This window comes from Pteropus vampyrus, unplaced genomic scaffold (assembly GCF_000151845.1).
Source record: "Pteropus vampyrus isolate Shadow unplaced genomic scaffold, Pvam_2.0 Scaffold42, whole genome shotgun sequence".
NCBI lineage: Eukaryota > Metazoa > Chordata > Mammalia > Chiroptera > Pteropodidae > Pteropus > Pteropus vampyrus.
In genome coordinates this window covers 686065-699581 of record NW_011888823.1, presented here as the reverse complement: position 1 = coordinate 699581, position 13517 = coordinate 686065, and the positions used below count along the sequence as shown (strand labels likewise).

The 13517-nt window shown below is 38.9% G+C and overlaps 1 protein-coding gene across 1 annotated transcript in view; it reads right to left on the bottom strand.

Annotated features, from left to right (window-relative positions):
- Positions 1-13517, bottom strand: part of PAX3 (paired box 3) — an 89691-nt gene that overhangs the window by 11193 nt on the left and 64981 nt on the right. The window contains exons 5-6 of the mRNA XM_011358674.1: positions 8623-8788; positions 7515-7729 (exon numbers count right to left, since the gene is read on the bottom strand). Of these exons, the coding sequence (XP_011356976.1) occupies positions 7515-7729; positions 8623-8788 (381 nt within the window). The remainder of the gene's footprint in view (positions 1-7514; positions 7730-8622; positions 8789-13517) is intronic.

Genomic DNA, 13517 nt, shown 5'->3' with positions numbered 1-13517 from the left:
TGATCTCCGAGATTCTAGTTTACCGAACTCTAGCAAAATGTCAAGAGTAATTTTTAAATATTATACTGTACATTGAAAAATATACACCTCTGATGAAACCCAGACTGTTTTGCAGAGACAGATTCTTTAGGGGAAAAAAAATAGTATACAACTAATGACTGAATCCAGTCTTCTGTGTCTGCAGTACAAAGCACACATTCAGCCTCTAATTGAATAAATATGCAAGTATTCAGATTTCTGTAGATATTGCCATTTTGCAAATGCAGTAATAAATTAAAAGCTTTACATTGCATTCCAATCACATATAAAGGGTTGATTCAGACCACTGGCCTCACATTAGAATCCAGCACAGCTTTACTAACTACAAAGAAAAACTTTTATTCTAGTAGCTTAATTATAGACCAAGCAATCACACTCCATTTTTTTTTCTCTCCACAATGGCTAAAAGAATTCAAATGGGCCTAAAAACGATAGGGTTGTTGCATTTGATTTGTTCAAGGTACAGGAGAAAATAACTGATGGAGTTTCTATTTAAATCAATTCAGTAGAAACCAACAAAATTTAATTCTGCAGGAAAGGTTTTCTTGTGGCTCCTTTCAGTGACATGATGTAAGATCCAATCACTGACGGCTGCCCCCTCCCTTTCTTTAGAAAGGAGATTTGGGCCAAGTGGTTGTTTCTCTCAGTTCTCCAAATCCATAACTAACTCTAGGGACTGTGGCTAGAGCTGACATAAACCAGGGCTCCCCTCATTCTTTAAGGGGAGCGACCACAGCCTTCGGAGAAAAACCAATGGCACCAAGTCAATTACAGTCAGCATCGATTCAACAAATGGATTAGCAGCGATGTTTTCAACACAGACAGAACATCTCAAAAGCCTACTATGGAAGAATGGAAACATGCAAATGGCCAGTGGCTATTCTGGGATAGCTGAAATGGGCTCATTTATGATCATAAACATCCTTGAGCCTTCAGAAACATGTGAGGCTTCGGCAGCCCTGGTTTTGAGCTCATGAACTGCTTCAGAAATGAAACAGAAAGAGACACGAGCTTTGGAGAGGCAACTATTTTTGCACAGAATGCCTCTCTGTCCAAGCTTTGTTTGACACCCCACCAATCTCTTTAATCAAAATCACTTCTGCAGAAGAATTTCTGGAAAGTATAAAGGGAAGGAAGTGGTTCTATGGGGAAATGGGTTGGTGGCAGGCCACCTGCTTGTCTGGTTTTGAACGATGATAAAAGTAGGCTGAGGGCACAGGATCTGCAACTTGTGTGTGAAATGGACAAAACAACTGGTCTGGCATCAAGTAGCTTCTGGATGCATGCCCAAAAATGTTCAGAAAAGCAGCTCTCTGAAACAGGAGCTGGCCTTGCCACCAGAGAAAATTGTATTGTTTTTACATATATCGAGAATACAAGAGAAGGTCAAGGAATGACCATGCCACAGTGAAAAAGATTGTCTCCTGATATGAAACGGAAAAGTACCCATCACAACCATCTGAATAACTATATCCCAACCACATAACAAGCTGAGCATGGTACGTATACCTCCCATGAACAAAGAGCCATCGTCTTGCCTGGCAGCTAAGGAATTTGAGATAATTGTGAACACTGTGGTCCAAAAAATGACAAGCTAAATCAAAAGCAGCCTTGAGTTTTGTGTACACATATTAACACTTAAATGCTCCTCCTTAATAAGTTTTAGGATTAACAAATGTTTGTCAAAAGAAACTGTGCTGAGCAATTGAAATCAAATTTGAAATGGAACCACAACAGTCTAATACATATATGCATGAAATGGAGAAGCTGCCTAATAAGCGTAGCTGACACCAAATATGCAATTTACATACATTACACACTAATAATCTCAATTTTAATATTATTCTTTAAAAGCAACTGGAGGGTGGTTGAGTTAAAGGTTTTCTTTTGTGAAATGTGATTAAGAACAAAAGTTGATCTTGGCGTCTTCCACCATTAACCACAATCTCGTTAATATAAAGATCTATCTGCTTTCTTGAGTTTTGTTTCTGAGACCATGTCTCATCCCCACGAAGCTGTGATGATTCAACCAGACTTAACAGATGAATGGCCGATAAACCTGATGAGATCTGCAGACCTACTCTTTGTTCCTGAGTTGCTGAGTGGTGAGCAAACATCCAAGCATTTTCAAGCCTGGTACACAAATCTTTATGAGATTTTTTTTTTCTTTCCTCAGTAGATTATCCATGAAATAGGACAGGTGTACTGGTTATTCAATTACATCTTACCCAAGACCTGGACAAACTTTGAAATGAGGCCTCTGAGCATAGCTCTTACCATGGGGATTTATTAATAACAGTTAAACATTCTCTAAAACAAAACTTTTTTTTTGTAATTTAAGCCTATTTTCTTATTTTGTCATTCGTTTCACTCGTAAACCAGAAATGAAAATCTGCCCATCTGCTCTAAACATAAAATGTGTTCATAATAATCCAGATTTATACCAAATGTATTTTTAAGTATTGCTGAATTGAGAGTACTCGAAATTTATGGCCTCTGAGGTTGCAAAGAGGACTTCCTCTTTTTAAGGAGGGAAATGCTTAAAATGAATGTAAGAAAGGCTCAGAAAGCTTCTTGGATATCAAATGGCTCCGTAGGAAAAAAAAAATGTCAATGATATAAGAGTAAATGAATCAAAACCATATGGATCAAATTTTCCCTAAAATACACAGTTTGAAAAATTAAGGAGGAAAAGTGCTCGGCAAAATGTGTTTTAGGTTTTACCAAACCCAAAACATTTGAAGAATCATTTGCAATAGTTGATGAACCCTAAATGCAGCCAAGTTGGCCCATTTTTATATAACACATAACAAATAAAAAAAGCTTCCTAGAAATCATGTAACCCACTGATACTGTATTTCACTCAAAAAAAAATCATTAGAAGCTATCACCAAAAACTGTAGACTTCGTAGAAATAGGATGGGGACAGAGTGTGACATGATAAGATTGTTGATTTAATTGGCTTTGTTTTGGGGGTTTGGCTCTGTGTGTTTGGGGGCATCGCGAGAGACTAGTGTTTCTTGGAAAGAAAGTTAATTAGAAGAACATGTTAATTAGTCTCATGTCTGGAGCATATGGTGGTATTTCCTTGGCATGCCATATTCCAAGTCAACATTCCTTTTTCTCTCCTACACATGCAGGAAGGGGCTGATAACATACCATCTGGGTTTGAAGGGGAAATACATGGCCTCTATTTCCCTGTGTTCTTTCTGTGTTGTCCCACACCAAGAGGACACAACCTTTCAAAAGAAAGCTGCTACTACAAGGGAAAGCCCTCTCTAGAGTGAGTTGAATGGTTTTCTTTCTCAGAGGGTGTTTTGTCATTCATTATATAAGCCTTGTCTCCTGAAAGGGTTATGTAGTTCAAACAGAATATAATTCAGAGACAGAAGAAAATTTTGAGGTCATTAGCCTACATCCCTCTCTCACCCATCACTGAGAATCTCGCCTCAAGTCCCCAGACAGATCCAGTCTTTGAGGGGATGGGAAGCCAAATACTCCAATTTTGAAGACTTTCAATCATGCCTGCAGGAAAATCAGGCTTCCTATTAGTGCCAGAGCTCGTGAAAAACTTTCTAGGACATTGTGCTTCTTCACCAAGTGAAATGTGTAATTTCTGTTTATAGAGGAATTGGTAACAACTGGCAGAGAGATAGATTTGTCTCTTAACTCTGCTGGTAAATCACCCGGTCATTTAGATGATTATGTTGCATTGGCCTCAGTTTTTCCATAAGTAAAATGGGAACATTGCCCAGATATAGTTACTGATTCCCTCAAAAAAAAAGATAAACTTGCCAAAAATTAGGTAGTGCACAGACCCTTTCAGCAACTTGAGGAAAGATATGGCCAAATTTTCTACAATTTTTTGTCAGTGCTCTGAGATTCATAAGTGCTATTCCAATCCAAGCAGCTGGACAGGTATGACCTTCCTGAGTCACTGCTTCACATCCTTCCCTCATGAAGCTGAGACCTTCCCTGAAAGAAAGACTGAGGACAGCTAACAAACGTCATTTGGCTAATGGCTTCGATTCCAAACTTTAAAAAATCTTTGCTCGAAGGAGCAAATGTGTTAGAAAACCACCCCCCAAAAAAGCAACAGAAGTCCACACACAGAGAGAAACAATATATCTGTCCTGGCGTCTATGAGTTCTTTGACAAGAAGCTAGAAAGCCCATTGGACAATAGTTCATACACATTCTAACACATGATTTTCAAGTGTGCATGGCAAACAACACATCAATTTCAATGACACTAGGAGAGAAGTCAAATAAAATGCACAAATATTTTTAACGTGTCAGATAACCTCCACTGAAGAGATCTACAATGAATTGATCATAACGACTCAAACACTTTAGCTCCAGTTCAATTTAAATTAATAGGTGGGGAAAGGCCTATGATGAAATGTAAAAACAGAGAAAAGGCAAGATGCAAAGTTACAGGCACTACTATATTTTTTAAAAAGATATAAAAGAAGAACGGAAAGGCAATATGCAAAAATATTAACAGCAGTTGCCCAGGGTAATTTTTTTCTACTCTAAAGACACTTCTAAAAAATATATTTCCATTTACTACAATAAGCATACAGATTATTACTAGAAGAAGTTAGAAGATTAATAGAAAAAAACTGTGTAAAGCAAAAAAATAGGTAGAGTATTAGCAAAAAAAAAAGAAAGTGTAAATTAACCTGAATCCAAAGGTTTAGAAAACTAATTTCTACTAAATGATTTTAAAATATGACTAAAGTCCCTGCCTCTGTTTTTCATGAAATCTGTTTCCTCTTCACCCAAGTATGAATGGACTAGATCGAGTGAGATCTAGACCAGGAGGCCAAGAATTCTAGGTTCTAGCCCCAGCCCACTCACTGTTGGCCCCATGGCCTTCAGCAGGCCACCAGCTATCTGAGCCTCAGTAGATTTGTCTGCCTTTTAGATGTCCAGACAGAGGCAGAAAAAGCAGGAGGATAGGAGGAAAAGAGAAGGGGAATGGTAATCATATGGTTAGTTTCATCTTAATATTGTATGGTCCGATATATTAATAAGCACTTCTACATAATAAGCAATGATTTGAAAGGGTCGCCACCCTCTCTTTACTCTCTGCTTTAGTCAACAGGTTAAACAGGTGGGTAGATGTGGGCTCTTTTCTTCAAATTTTCTTTGTAATACTTTTAATAAAGCCAGGTAACCAAAAGTAGGGTAGCCCCTCCCCTCTTGCTTAGAGTGACTCCTGAGAAGTGCTAAATCCCAAAAGCTACAGAAATGTGAATTCTAATTCCTAATTCTCCTACTCCGTTGTTTTGCAAAGATGGTTGACAAGATACGGATTCACTCACTGCCTTTCATTCTTCAACTTTGCCCGAGGAAATGAGGGGCTCGCTCCATATTATTCGTCTCTTGCCTAACTCATTGGGGAACGCTTCAAGAAGGAAGACAGCAGAGATTCCTACTGCTGCTTTGAGGCAGAAATGTATGGAAGAAATGCAAAATATCCTAGATATTTGCAATGTTTTAAGTAAGGAATTAACATAAGAGCATAATAAAGAAATACAAGAAACGTTGCAAGTTGCCTACGAAATTTTACATTGTTTAATATTGGAAGAATTCCCTCTCTACCATCAACTCTAGAATCATAGCCAAGCTTCCTGAAACTCAATAATTAACTGTTTCAAGATCAAGTGCTAATAATCCCATTTACATAACACTTATATAATACAGTAAAATATACTCATTATAACATGCAAGGTGATACACTTATAATACAAAAAACTAGCAGCTTCACTTATAGAATACAGATCCGTGTTGTTATATTTATTATGACTGAACACTATGAAATGCTGAGGGAGTCTCGAGTCTCACCTTCAGGAACTGGTTAGGGTTGAAGTTTACTTTTATTAAAACTCTCAACCAAATCATGTTCCTAAAAAGCTTTTCTATGGCCCAAAACCACTTATTTTAAAAACTGCAGAGATAACTACTTCTGACGTTACTTCTAAGCTGTGGAAGACGCTGATAATGCTATAAATCTGGGCATTTCAAAGATGTATCTTTTAATTTAAGTCCATGATTTTCATGCAAAATCACATTCATAAATGCCAGCATTTAGAAATTAAATGCATTCAAGTCCTGTAGGAAGCACGTTTCATTGTTTTCATGTTGTTATTTTCGGCTGAGGTTTAAAGCCATCTCTTATTTTTTTATCCCAGGATGTGCTACAGGAATCTATGCAACTTAATTACATTTACTGTTACCGAAAAAAAAAAAAAAAAGGATTTATGAACTTTTGCCTTTAGGCAGAAATGTTTATTTCATTGCCTTTACTATTCATTCTTTTCAACTCCAACAGCTTTGAACTTTTCAGCTGCTCAGAGTTATCACTGTGGTGCAGAGCCCGGGAACTCCACTCCCAAGACTCAAACCACAAGTTGAAGAAAACGAAGAAGGCAAAGATATATGAGTCGTTATTTTGGCCACCCTTTGTGCCATTAAAATCTCATTTTCTGCCTATTAGAATGCCCTCTTGGTGCTTAGGCAGCGGTGATAGTCAGTGATTAGTGTGTAATTGACTATAATTGTCTTTTCACTTTTCATTTGTGTCATTCTGAGCTTCTCTCTGTTTTTCTAACCACCAAGAGGAAAAAGGGGGTTAAGAAAAGATAAAGCTGTTAAAACTCTCACTCTCAGCCCTGAAGAGATTCTCGATTGCAATTATAGATTGCAACCCCTCTGTGACATTTCTCCAAATTTAGCGGGCTGCTGTCCTCGCCACCTGGGCCAAGAGCTCCCTAATAAAATCAAGCGATCTGTATTTAAACAACTGCTAATAATGTCAACCTCAGACAGATGCCACATGTAGGAAATCTAACCAACCCTCTGACACGCAATTATCAAGGCAATTTATTAATATGATCTCTCAAGAAAAGCTCATAGTCCAATGCAAATTAGAAAAACAATTACAACATTCAAATACCTCTATAGTCCCAAAGAGCAGTAATTCTCCTAATCCGTGCATTTATGACTCATTTACACCAGAGCACTGTAGTCATCAGCTGGGTCTCTCTCCACACAACTTGTTTGCTTCCTCTCGGATTGTTTTATAAAAGCTGATGTTTTCTTATTAGCTGCTTTTGCTCACAACCCTATCGGCTGACCGAATACCATGTTTTTAAAAAACGAGTGTGAGCTTCTAAGCCAAAGGCCAGAACTAGGAGTGGAGATGGCAAATGCCTCGACGACTAATTATAAACATAAAATTTCTGTGATTACACTAAAACTGACTTGAATTTTAAGTCTAAGCCACAACTTTTGATACAGCCTGTAGGAAGGTTGGAGAGAAAGGAAACCAGGAAAGTGAAATCATGTGGCTTATATAAAGAATACATTATGGTTTAAATTTGGCAATTCATTATACGACCGCCTCAGGGAATTGACTATTTGGTTCTGGTACACAGCAAATCGTCTGTCTGGAAACACGGGACTGACCTGAGGTGAAAGGCCATTGCCAATGGCGGGGTTCATGGGGTTGGAGGGCCCGGACGGAGGCACAAAGCTGTCTGTATAGCTGGAAAATCCATGCCTGGTGCTGGGGAGACAGTAGGCAGAGCTGCTGTCTGGGTTTGAAGGAATTGTGCTTTGGTGTACAGTGCTCGGAGGAAGCGGCTGAGGTCTGTGGACGGTGCTGCTGGGATCTGACACAGCTACAATGAAGAAAATGGTTAGCCATAAAGTTCCTTTGTAGGCCAGCAGAGAAAGTTCAGTGCCAAAGTTCATGGTCACCAAGCCATCAGTAGTATCTACTGGTCAGCCCAAATGTTAACATCCAACTGTGTTTCTTAACGTGCACGTATAGAACCAGTCACAACCAATATAGCCACTTGTCTGCACATATGTGCAAGTACATAACTTATTTATATACTTTCAGGGCACACTCGCCCAGACTAGGAATTCAGAGATCACATTAACGATGCTAACAAACCTATTCTGGTAGTGGCTGTTAGTAATCAACATGAGAATTAACCAATGTAAGAGCTTGCAAGTCTCAAATTTCTTTAGCAAATATACTTTCGCATCACTTAAGTATTGGTGCAATCGTATAGTTCGAATGCTTGAAATGCTATCTTTCATAATCCAAAATGATTTTATCTTATCGGTTCTCCCATTCACCTCTATGTGCTAACAAATTCTGATTTTATCAAATCTTCCCCCCCCTCCCCCGCCCCACCCCATAACCACCACAGTCAGTAACCATCATAGAATTTCAGTCACTGGCAGACTGGAGAACAAACGTAGAGGTAAAATTTTAACAAAAAAAGAAGCAAATCGCATATTTATTTAGAAAGGTTATTTTGTTCTATTGTTTTGTTTTGTTTTAAAATACCGAAATAGTGTTATATTACAATGCAGTTCATCTAGAGAGATTCAGGTGTGTCCCAGAACAAATTATGTTTCTGAAATGTGACTGGGACATTCAGGACAACCTGATGGAATGTAACTAACACAGAAACAGCAACAACGTCAGCATGGCATGAAATTAGCAGCAGGAAAAGCGGTGGGGAGTTATATTTTAACCCTTGGCTCCCCCCCTCCATACCTTGGGGAATAGCCGTGGGCTGGTAAGAGGTCTCCGACAGCTGGTATGTTGGCAGGGTCGGCATGGCAGTGGGAGGGAAGCCCCCCGGAATGAGATGGTTGAAAGCCATCAGTTGATTGGCCCCAGCTTGCTTCCTCCATCTTGCACGGCGGTTGCTAAACCAGACCTATGGATTTAATTTAAAATTTGAGGATTTCACTGATGAAATAATAGTACATTCTTAATGAATTTTTCATGCTAAAACAGATTAAAGGTCCCTTACTGACAGGGCAAATAGAAGCAAGAGCTCTCTACCCTCTGTGTTGTATTGTCAGCAGAGAAGGGAGAGTTAAATGTCAGGGGTCACAGAGGGGCTTCGAAGGCCTTCATGGTCTTGCAGAGCCGCCACTAACCCAGGGATGGCCATGGGCAGGGATGGCTGAGCAGGGGTGGGAAGAACAAGGAACTCCCCACTATCACGACATCAACGCCCCCCCACCTTCATGTATTCTAGGGAAGATCCATGAGCCTCTGACTCCCACGGGACATATGACTTAATCTGGCCTTGCCTATTACAGTAACCCTTGTATTTCATATTCTTATCAGTCTGTCTCTGTATTTCTATGATCATTATGGCCATAGCTCCTGCACGGTCATTTAAATTGACCGGGAAGATAAATGGAGCCCTTTTACCATCCCTTTCAAAGTGTGAGACATTGTACTGATATTAGTGGAAATAAATGCAAAGAGGTATTTCAAGAAATGAAAGCATTTTCTATTTCTTTCAACAACAGCTTTAAGCACTTGCAACACTCTATGCCAGGCACGATGTTAAACAGGTACATTCAGAAAAACTTGATGTAATATAATAAAATGCCTTCAAGGAACTTAATGCCCCAGTATTTCGTGTGAGTGGCTAGAGAGAAATGGCAATAATGAGAGCAAGAAATGTAACCAAACATCTAAAACATTGAAAAATTACAGTATAAGGTGTTTAACGGGCCCCATGATCTTGCCCAACTCTTATACCTGCAGAGTTTAAGTGTAGAACTTAGAATAAGGTAAAGTCTCTGCACTTAAGTAACTTACAACCTTGTCCTCATAGAATTTACAAAGTCTTCAAAGAAATCAAAATAATTGCTCACTAACGTAGATGCTCATGTTTAGAAATGCAGAGAATCAGGAAAAGTTTAGAGTGGAGACAGAGTTGCACCTCATTTTAAAGCTTATTTCCTCACAAAACAAAATTAACAACTATCGAACTTACTTGTAATTTTTTAAGTCGTGAAATTTAAAAAAAAAAAAAATGGAGAGTGAAATTTCTCCCTCCTGGAGCAAGAAAACCCAATTTAACAAATATTCTGCCAAGGTATCTGCTTAAACTTTTGCTATTCGCCCAAGTATTTGTCTGAAAAAAAGAGTTCGGTCTTCTCTAGGCAGGTTGCAAGGTACTGGTAAGGAAAGCTGTGTGCACATCCTCAAAATAATAACATTTAATATTCCTTAAGTTTCCAACAGGAAAAGAAAGTAAATCAATATTTTCCCATGTTGATACATAATTGAATTAGAGTTTTACTTAACTTAATAAATTGCCACCTGAGATAATAGAACCACGAACAGCACTCAATTTGAGGTCTGCATCAATTGTTTTCTCGCTGCAATTCTAAGCATCTGTTCCAGTGATTCCCAGAGGCATCAGGGAAAGAAAACTGTTTTCAGAGGACTGCTTGGAACGAGCTATGTTAGCCCAAGGAGGCCGAGGGCCAGACATGAGAGCTGTATTCATGCCTGAGTGTACTGTACTATCCCACACACTGTGGGCATATTTTACATTATAAAACTTTCAGATTAACGAGGCCACCTGGCTCAGGTGAAGTGGTCCCCCACACCTGTCTAGACCAACCTATGTGCAGTGCATCTCCGGCTTGACGTTCTAGGCTGGGAGAAGAGTGGAATTTCCAAAAGTTCCAATGTGACTTCACTCATTCAGGCATACTGTTTTCAATTGTACCTGGTGAGATCTTTGATGAAAGAACTCAGAAGCTCGCACTTCCGTCATTACCAGAGTACACTGCCAGCCTCCCTATGCCAACTTCCTTCTGTAACCTTTAGATAAGGAGACCAAGTTTGACTTATCCTGTAGGTGGCTATTCCTGATCGCGACATCAATTCCAACCTACTTTTAATTCGAGTTCATTCTAACTCTTCCCTAACCCAATTTTTTAATCAAAAATGTCTTTCCTCAAATAATAAATTAGAAGAAACATCTTAATTTTCTACAAATACCTTCAAATGATCAAATCCAAAAGACCAGGGGGTTAAGATTTCCAGGGATTTGTTTATATGTTTCCAAAATAATACAAAAAAATATATTGGAGACATTGAGTAAACCTACCAGGAATTAGGTTTAATACAATACAATAAAAGATGGAGAGAAATAGTTGGGAAGCAAATCTTTACTAAAAAAATGAACCTTTAAAGGGGGGTTTCAAGAGTTTGTCAAAGGAAGGAAGTTAAACATTTAAATTCCTAAAGAACCAGGGCCTGCCTGTCTCTGGCCATTTAACCAAAATGTTTATCATCTTGCCACTGCGAACTTGCATTTCCTAGAACCAGTTGAATCTGCCAGAAGAAACATTAAAGGAAAAATATATTGAAGTTGCAAATTAGGAAGTGGTCTTTTCCTTCTTTATACTTTGAAACTCATAAAAGACATTTCTTCTATTTTTTTTTTTTAATTTTCCCTCAAATAATCTGCATTTTAAACCCCTGAACTAGCCAAGCACATGTTCCTGGGATAGTTTTCAACCCTTTTCTAACTGAAAGACATTCACCTGAAATTTTTACTTTATTCGATGAACTGCAGCCTGGTTTGTTCCCATCTGCCCCCTGGATCTCTCTACTTGTATGTCTCTCTACAGAGTTCTTCCACAAAGCTATATTCGTGCCTTTTGTAAATAATCTTTAGGCCTATTTCTGGAGTAATACAATGTCCAACGATTTTTTGAAGCAAAATTTAAATTGACTGATAGATCCCCATAACATCATAGAATCACAAAAGAAGAATAAGGTTTTAATAAATTTTTCTCTTCATGTACAAAATAAGTAACCAGCTTGTTCACACTCTCAAGAATATAAGATGGGGAAAACAGTACTTTAAAAGATGCAGTCATTCTTTTTATTCTCATAGGTATAACACAAACCAGGCAAAGGTTGAATCACAGCTCTCCCCGCCCCTTACTAGCTCTATGCCCTTGAATCATTTGCTTAATCTCTGTGGGACTCTGTTTTCTAATCTGCTGAATGGGAAAAATAAAAAACTATTTCACCAGTATTGTGACAATTAAATGATACAGTGCAATCAGAGCCTTTAAAAGAATACCTAAGAGATAATATTAAGTGTTCAATAAATGTCCGCTATTAAGTTAAAATGTCACATTGCCACCTCTGTCTGAGAAATTCAAGAATTAAAGCCTTGCTTTGTTTTCTTAGCTCTATGGCCTACAGCCAAAGCCTTTTGCGCCCATGAGCAAACAGGAAAGTGCCCAAATAACACCTCAAATAATTGAAAGTGAGTTTGGCTTGAAGGGAGACATAGGTCAAATTTGCTTCCAAGTTTCATGGATTAGCACTAATTGAGCCATGGTGTAAGCTTAATTTTGTCTGTCCATAAGTTACCGGTTCACATTTCGGGTGTGGTCCTCTAAGGCAATCTAACCTACATTATTCCAGATAGGTTATTTGAAATGCAGTCCAAAAAAATAGGGAAAAAATGTAGTACTTAATCCTTAAAAATTGAATTCATAACAAGATTATAAATGCCTGATTAAACACTAGATTTGGTGCTAAGGCTACAACGCCAAATACAGTACTTTCCAAGGAGGTGATTTCAGGACAAGCTGCTGGTTCCCCGGACCTTCTCATTCATTCCGCCCTCTCTCTTTTCAGATCACACAGTCCCAGCCCTGCTGTCACTGCAGCCACTTGTAGCACACAAGTTGGGGAGAGGGTAAGCCTGGTTGATGAGGAGAAACGCCATCCTCCCAGCGGTGTCAGAGGGCCACGGGCACACACGTAAGCATACCCACCTGCATCTCTGCACCTTCCGAGAGCAAGGTCCTGCAGCGAATTGCAGAATGATCATCTTTCTGCTTCGCTATGGAATCCAGGGTCAACTATTCCATACCTACCTTAGCTTCTGAATTATGTGTATCTGTTCGATGGCTTTAAATCACCATCGGGCTTCCCTGAGGATCCCAAATTACTGAGGCTAGCAGGGTCCTGAGATCATGCATCCTAGTAGTTTTTAACTGGGGGACAGGACAAGGGGAGGTGGTATTTGAGAATATGATAAGAGCCAGAGGCCTTCTTCTCAGAAAATGTCTTGTGTACACACACACACACACACACGCGCGCGCGCGCACAAAGGCACAAGATTCATGTACAAATCTCAAGTCTCCTGAAGTCGTGCATGATTGTCCACAGACCCAGACTAAGATCATCTTATCTAACCTACCCAAATTTCAAAACTGAAAAAAAAAAAAAAAAGCCCTCAGGCTCATCAGGATTACAACAATTACGGCAGAATTAAGCGACTTGCTCAACAAAATGCTTTGGGCAAGCTGAGACACAACCCACATCTTCTGACTCCTAATTAAATGCTATTTCTATAAGCATCTTCCTTCCCTGGGTCCCATTATCTTGCTGATAAAAGAGAATGATACTTGGAGTTCTCTGATGAAATATTTACCAAAACTTTTGCACATCATCAATATTTGCAAGTCATCTTCCACGCAAAACTGTAATGCTTGCTATTATTTGCAAAATAAAAGCTACCAAGGAAGTAAATTAGGCAAATTATTAGTCTCTGGTGTACAACAATTCTTAGACTATGTATTCAGATTTGGTTATGATAA